The sequence below is a fragment of the Sinocyclocheilus grahami genome, unplaced genomic scaffold (genome assembly GCF_001515645.1).
Source record: "Sinocyclocheilus grahami isolate Dianchi unplaced genomic scaffold, SAMN03320097.WGS_v1.1 scaffold949.1, whole genome shotgun sequence".
In the NCBI taxonomy this organism is placed as follows: domain Eukaryota; kingdom Metazoa; phylum Chordata; class Actinopteri; order Cypriniformes; family Cyprinidae; genus Sinocyclocheilus; species Sinocyclocheilus grahami.
In genome coordinates, this window is record NW_015506128.1 from 282,829 (window position 1) to 291,139 (window position 8,311).

General features: G+C 33.7%; 1 protein-coding gene across 1 annotated transcript in view; it reads left to right on the forward strand.

Annotated features, from left to right (window-relative positions):
* LOC107564592 (heat shock protein HSP 90-alpha) overlaps positions 1-6,237 on the forward strand; it is a 6,863-nt gene extending 626 nt beyond the window's left edge. Inside the window, exons 2-7 of the mRNA XM_016249712.1 lie at positions 4-142; positions 257-447; positions 2,078-2,225; positions 2,307-2,575; positions 4,099-4,432; positions 5,823-6,237. Coding sequence (XP_016105198.1) covers positions 4-142; positions 257-447; positions 2,078-2,225; positions 2,307-2,575; positions 4,099-4,432; positions 5,823-5,932 — 1,191 coding nt within the window. The 3' untranslated portion in view covers positions 5,933-6,237. The remainder of the gene's footprint in view (positions 1-3; positions 143-256; positions 448-2,077; positions 2,226-2,306; positions 2,576-4,098; positions 4,433-5,822) is intronic.
* Positions 6,238-8,311: the final 2,074 nt, after the last annotated feature.

The window sequence follows — 8,311 nt, forward strand, 5'->3', positions numbered from 1 at the left end:
GAGTTCCGTGCACTGCTCTTTGTGCCTCGCAGAGCTCCATTCGATCTCTTCGAGAACAAGAAGAAGAAGAATAACATCAAGCTGTACGTGCGCAGGGTGTTCATCATGGACAACTGCGACGAGCTCATCCCAGAATATCTCAGTAAGTCTCTGAATCCAGAATGATGCAAACGCCAGCCAGATCTCCCAGTAAACCTGAAGCCTCAGATCTGTTTGTTTTGCGCCGTCTTTAATGTGATCCCACTTTTCCTCCCAGACTTCATTAAGGGTGTTGTGGACTCGGAGGATCTGCCGCTCAACATCTCCAGAGAGACGCTTCAGCAGAGCAAGATCCTGAAAGTCATCCGCAAGAATCTGGTCAAGAAGTGTCTGGAGCTCTTCACTGAGCTCTCCGAGGACAAAGACAACTACAAGAAATGCTACGAGCAGTTCTCCAAGAACATCAAGGTGAAACTCGAGCTCAAGTAGCCAATAAACACACAAAGAAGGTTTGTTGTAAAAGTGTTATAGTCAGCTTTGTTTTTATAGCACTTTATTACAAAACAGATTGATTCGAGGCAGCTTCGTAGGAATAAACAGGAAAATAACAGTGTTAATGTTGCCAAATTGATCACTTATACTATAATAAAAAAATATATAGGGCAATATTTGGCTGAGATACAACTATTTGAAAATCTGGAATCTGAGGGTGCAAAAAAATCTAAATATTGAGAAAATCATCTTTAAAGTTGTTCAAATTAAGTTCTTAGCAATGCATATTACTAATCAAAAATTAAGTTTTGATATATTTACAGTAGGACATGTACAAAATATCTTCATGGAACATGATCTTTACTTAATATCCTAATGATTTTTGGTATAAAAGAGAAATGTATAATTGTGACCCATACAATGTATTGTTGGCTATTGCTACAAATATCCCCCAGCGACTCAACACTGCTTTAGTGCTGCAGAGTCACATATTTTTAATAGTCTTAAAATATTGATTCACTCATAAACATAAATGTTTAAAAATGTAACCTTATTGCAAAACCTTATTGCAAAAAGTAACTAAAAAACAAATTGTTTAATGTATTTAAAACAAAATGTTTAAAATCATTCAGCTCAATTAATTACCTATTTTGTTAGTTATATTTATCTTTTTATTATTTATTTTTTATAAAAATTGTAATTATGTCTTAATTGGATATCTATTTAGTTTAATTTTAGATTTTATTAATCCCCCCCCCCCCTTAAATTTAAATTTTCATGTTTAAAGTCCCAGTTTATACTGTGCAAAATTATTATACATGCAAAATATTATTTAGAAAATAGTTAGTTTGTATTTAATCACCCACACACACACACACTCTCTATTGTACCGAACTGTTAGATGTATTTTTATTTTTAAAAAGTACATAAAAATACCTCATTGCAAATTGTTAAAAAAAAGCAAAAAAGTCACATATTTTTAATAGTCTTAAAATATTGATTCACTCATAAACATAAATGTTTAAAAATGTAACCTTATTGCAAAAAGTAACTAAAAAACAAATTGTTTAATGTATTTAAAACAAAATGTTTAAAATCATTCAGCTCAATTAATTACCTATTTTGTTAGTTATATTTATCTTTTTATTATTTATTTTTTATAAAAATTGTAATTATGTCTTAATTGGATATCTATTTAGTTTAATTTTAGATTTTATTAATCCCCCCCCCCCCTTAAATTTAAATTTTCATGTTTAAAGTCCCAGTTTATACTGTGCAAAATTATTATACATGCAAAATATTATTTAGAAAATAGTTAGTTTGTATTTAATCACCCACACACACACACACTCTCTATTGTACCGAACTGTTAGATGTATTTTTATTTTTAAAAAGTACATAAAAATACCTCATTGCAAATTGTTAAAAAAAAGCAAAAATATTACAAAACACAAGACAATAGTATGATTATTCAGCTGAGTTCATTTCTAGTGTCAGTGCAGTCAAATCAATAATATGACTGAATATTAATTGAATCACTCTTTTAAATGAATAGTCAGTGAACATGGCAACTAATATTATATATCTATATTTTCCCGTCACACAGCTAGGCATCCATGAAGACTCTCAGAACAGGAAGAAACTCTCAGAGCTGCTTCGCTATTACACATCGGCTTCTGGAGACGAGATGGTGTCCCTCAAAGATTACGTGACTCGCATGAAGGACAGTCAGAAGCACATCTACTACATCACCGGTGTGGATGCCTTGAGCTCTCAATGCATTGGGAATCATTGTATTAATGACTTTAACTAATGTTTGCATGCATCTTCTGCAGGTGAGACCAAAGATCAGGTGACCAACTCTGCTTTCGTGGAGCGCCTGCGCAAAGCCGGTCTGGAGGTGATCTACATGATCGAGCCCATCGATGAATACTGCGTCCAGCAGCTGAAGGACTTCGAGGGCAAGAACCTGGTATCGGTGACCAAAGAGGGTCTGGAGCTGCCCGAGGACGAGGAGGAGAAGAAGAAGCAGGAGGAGAAGAAGGCCAAGTTTGAGAACCTGTGCAAGATCATGAAAGACATCCTGGAGAAGAAAGTCGAGAAGGTAAAGATCAACTAAACCAAGGGTTTTCGGTCTTTTAGATGCCACAGACTCCTGAAACATCCTAAAATGATGGCTGTGCGTAGCGTCATGTATAAAAACCCAACCTACACTGAAAATTCATATTATAAATATGTAAAATAATATTTGGAGAATATTTAGTTTGTATTACATTTACTTTTCTTCTCTGTATAGTACTGTACTGTTAGTTCTATTATTTATTTTATTATATATTTAACATATAAATATATTTAATAAATTTTATATTAATAATATATATTAATAATTATGAATATATATATTAATAATATGTATTTAATATAAATATATAGTTTATATATATATATTCTATATATTTAAATATAAAATATATATTTTATTTATATAAATTTCATGTATATATGTTATAATTTATTTTATTTTAATTTTTTATTATTTATTTGTCTTATCCATTTAGCTTTCTTATTTTGTATTTATTTATTTAAGGTTTTTTAGGCTGTATATTCTCATGTATAAAGAGTCGATTTATACTCTGAAAAATAATATAAATATGTAAAATATTATGTGGAAAATGCTTAGTTCACTTTTTTTCCCACTCACTGTAGTGATGTACTGTTAGCAAGGCTTGAAATTGCGACCATTTTGGTCGCATATGCTCCCGAAATTTAATCTGTGCGACCTCAAAATATATTTGGGAGCATTTGTGCGAGTGCATATAATTGTTGTCGTGCGACCTGTTTGCATTTCTCTAAAAACATTCAGAGTTTGTGCCTTCTGAGTGCTGATACGGTGACCTGTCTGCCGTTCTATGAAACGTTAGGCTACATAACCAATTAAACTTCGTCTTTACATTCTTAACTTTAGTGCAGATTTTAGATTGGTTAATATTAGCTGTCAATCACCCAGTCACTGCTTTCCGCTAACTACCGCGAGAAAAGAAAGGGCTGAAGAAGAGAGAAAATGAAAAAAACACTGACAGATTTCTTTTGTGAACCACCTAAAGTTACAAATAATGGTGCTGGTGATAGCGATCATGTGGTGAATGTTGATCCACCAGCCGAACGATGTGCGGTTTGACATTATCGAGTATATCGCGAAATCCAAACAAAATACACCTACAGAGAGTGCACGCATACATGACGTGAAGTCTATTAGATTAGATTAGTGCGCGTGCGCATTTAGAGTGCGTTCTTTCACGGCATTTTGCAGATATTTTTTATGCTCAAACAGCAACATTACAGACAAACTAAAGTTGAAAAAGTGAAAAAGCATAATAGGATTTACACTGTGTCTCTAAAATTTAAACCGCAGCTATATATTTTCATGTATAAAAAAACAATTTCGAGTGTGAGAAATTATATGAAAATATATAATATAATCCTCTTATTTGTTTTAATCAAATGTTTAACTAGTTTTATCTTTTATACTTATTTGAAATTCTGAGTTAGAAAGCCTCTAGATGCATTGCAGTGGTGCATCTACACATTGCATTTGATTGCTAACCGCTCTATTTATTCCTGCGTCAGGTCACCGTCTCAAACCGTCTGGTTTCTTCGCCCTGCTGCATCGTCACAAGCACATACGGATGGACGGCCAACATGGAGAGGATCATGAAGGCCCAGGCATTGAGGGATAACTCCACAATGGGCTACATGGCGGCTAAGAAGCACCTGGAGATTAACCCGGATCATCCCATCATCGAGACGCTCCGCCAGAAAGCAGAAGCAGACAAGAACGACAAATCGGTGAAGGATCTGGTGATCCTGCTGTTCGAGACGGCGCTACTTTCCTCGGGCTTCACGCTGGACGACCCACAGACGCACTCCAACCGCATCTACAGGATGATCAAACTCGGATTAGGTGGGTCAAAGACTCGATATTAGGGATGTAATGGTATTATATATGTATATTATTATATATATTATATATGCTATGTATATTTATTATGTTTATACACACGCATATAGTATGTATTTTGAATTTGTATTAACATGTATAAATTTATATTCATATAATTTGGGAAACTCAATATCGTGGTCACATGACGATATGAAACATATGTGGCCCCGGACCACAAAACCAGTCATAAAGGTTAATTTTGTGAAATTGAGTGAAAAGTGTTCTGCGATATTATTGGTGGATATTGCTTAGCCCCGCCCACACGGACTCGATTACATCAGCAGGAAAGGAAAGTCGTTTCAGAGGTGGAGCAATAATTACGTTTCGATGCCATTACAGATTTTATTTCTATTTTGATTCAGTTTTAAATCATTATTGAAGCAGCAGATGATTCATTAGATGCTTCTGCAGTAGAGGGATTAGAGAATCCAAAATAAAAGTTTGTTTACATAATGTATGTGTGTGCGCTATGTATATTTATTATGTTTATACACACGCATATAGTATGTATTTTGAATTTGTATTAACATGTATAAATTTATATTCATATAATTTGGGAAACTGGAGCACAAAACCAGTCTTAAGTGACAATTTTTCAAAATTGAGATTTATGCATCATCTTTCCATTGATGTATGGTTTGTTAGGATCGGACAATATTAGAACATCTGGAATCTGAGGGTGCAAAAAAATCTAAATATTGAGAAAATCATCTTTAAAGTTGTTCAAATGAAGTTCTTAGCAATGTATATTACTAATCAAACATTAAGTTTTGATATATTTACGGTAGGAGATTTACAAAATATCTTCATGGAACATGATCTTTACTTAATATCCTAATGATTTTTGGCATAAAAGAGAAATCTATAATTGTGACCCAAACAATGTATTGTTGGCTATTGCTACAAATATCCCCCAGCGACTTAACACTGCTTTTGTGCTGCAGGGACACAAATGTGAACAAAAAGTGTCTTTTTTAAGATGTATTTAAACTTCTTACTCTAACATAAGGCATTTAAAGATGTGTTTTGGGCACAGTATCTGTCAGACGAACTAAAACCGAAAGCACAATATGGCTTCATCAAGTCTGTTTTCGCTGCGTGTTTCAAAGTGAAGCGCACACTTCGTTCATGCGATCAGCTCGTGATCCGGTGTTTTCTGAGCCTCAGAACCAGTGTTACAACAAGTAATGCGAGTTATGTATTCAGATTACTTTTTTTAATAACTAGTAAAGTAATGCTATCGTATCGTGAGATTTAGATGTCGTTACATCCCTACTCAATATGCATGAGACTGCATGCGATTGCAATGGGAAAACAAGCATTCTAATGTTTTTTTTTCTGACGGTTTCAGGCATCGACGAGGACGAGGTGTCCACAGAAGAGCCCAGCTCGGCTCCCATCGAGGACATGCCGCCGCTGGAGGGAGACGAAGACACGTCTCGCATGGAGGAGGTCGACTGAGAACGGCCACCGACTCATTCATGTTTGTAGCTCTGTAAAAAGATTATTGTTCAGATTATTGATTATTCATGTTGTTCTTGACCACATTTCAGTTCCTGTTCATTCCAGTTTGGTTGGTAAAGCTTTCGGAAACATCTCGTCATCCCACATTCCCTTTTTTGGAATTTTTTTGTTTTTTTGAGTTGTGTATGCACTTTGTTTTGTATTTATTGATTAAAATTCCAATTCTGATTTTTGAGTGTTTAAGGGACACTGATACTGTATTATAGACATGACGGGATCCTGAAATAAAGCTTACCATATCAGATCGTTTGATGCCGTGTCTTCATGATGCTCAGACAAAACACTCCTTTAGGTTACATTTCACCACAAAAAACTAAACAAACAAAAACATTTAGCTTTAAGAAATCGGAGGCTGTTTTAGGACCTTTACAGTTTTTTGGGGTTGTGACATTTTCCTGTAAATTTAATTGAACATGGCAATGATGTATTGTTAAATAATTTATAATCATAAAAATATTGACTCACCCGTTTTAAGTTGTTACAAAAAAAAAACATAAAAATTGTTACATTCAAAGTGCAAACTTCAAAGCCATCCTGTCTAGACATATTAAAAGCAGTATACATTTTATTAAATATTACAGTGATGTATACTTATAATTGTATTTTACTGTACAAATGTGCTTTTTAATTTAAATATACGTTTTAATAGTCCTAAAAATATTGACCCATCATTTTGAAAATATGAGCTACAAAAGACATACAAATAGAAAATTAATTTTAAACATAAAAAGGTTTTTTAAAAATTATTTAAAAGGTGTTTAAAAACCTTATTGTAAATTGTTACTAAAAAGACCAAAAATGTTTAAAACTTATAAATTGTAACTTTAAAAAAAGGCTTAAAAATATTCTTTATTATAAATTGCTACTAAAAAACAACAAAAATGTATAAAAACTAAAATGTGTTTAAAAATGTACAACCTTGTTGTAAATTGTTACTAAAAAACAATAATGTTCAAAAACAAAAATGTTTCAAATCTCGTAAACTTATTTTAAATTGTAACAAAACAAAAACTTGTTTAAAATTTTTTTACAATCGTACTTTATAAATTGTTACTAAAGAAGAAACGTTTAAAATATATATATGTTTAAAAATGTACAACCTTATTGTAAATGGTGACTAAAAATACATACAAATAAAATTGTTGTACACAATGTGTTCTAATGTGCCAAGCTAATATTATCTGTAGAGATACAGAGAGTGTCCAGCAGGTGGCAGCACAACAATACAAAATACCATTTACATTTCAAACGCTTGAGCTCACGAGTCCATAAAGATAAATAATATTGTTTACAATGCACACATTATTGAATGGCAACACTGAGTAATTAATGTTCTCCTTAAGTGTAAAATAATAAAATGCATGCATTTCATTGAAATGAGCGCTCTGTGTAATTTCATCAGATGAAAATAAAACTGAAGTTGAAGTGCATCAGAAAGGAAGGTGCAGCATGAGTTTACAGACTTCATGATGTGTTCAGTTTAGTTTAGTTTGCTGCTGCATGAGTGTGTGTGTGTGTGTGTGTGTGTGAGAGAGAGAGAGAGAGGATAAATGGAAATTATTGAACAAATCAAATCAAGAAGATCTGGCTATCCAAGATGGAAGAATCATTTCCAAGAATTATATAGCTCAACTGAAATTCAAAACTCTGATCAAAATGAAATAATTAAAAAACTAGACATTTTTGAAAAATCAATAAAAGCATATCAAAACCCCTTAGATTTCCCCATAACACTGAAAGAGTTAGAAGATAAATTACGGGTCCTGGAGCCCAAGAAAGCCTGCGGTGTTGACGGCATCCTGAACGAGATGCTGAAACACACAGAGCAACGCTTCAAACTGGCCATCCTCAAGCTCTTCAGTGATGTTCTGTGTGTAGGGTTCTTCCCTGAGATCTGGAACCAGGGCCTCATCAGCCCCATTCACAAGAACGGAGACAAACTGGAGCCCAACAACTACCGAGGCATCTGTGTGAACAGTAACCTGGGGAAGGTGTTCTGCAGCATCTTAAACACAAGACTGTCAGACTTCCTTATCAAACACAATGCCTTGAGGAAATCTCAAATTGGATTCCTCCCAAAATGCCGCACATCTGATCACATTTTTACTCTACAAACACTAATTGATAAATATGTACATCAAAACAAAAGTCAAATTTTCGCCTGTTTTATTGATTTCAAGAAAGCATTCGACTCAATCTGGCATGAAGGATTATTCCTAAAACTCATCGACAGCGGAATAGGAGGTAAATTCTATGATTTGATCAAATCCATGTACACAATCAGCCAATGTGCAGTTAAAATTGGAAACAAAAGAA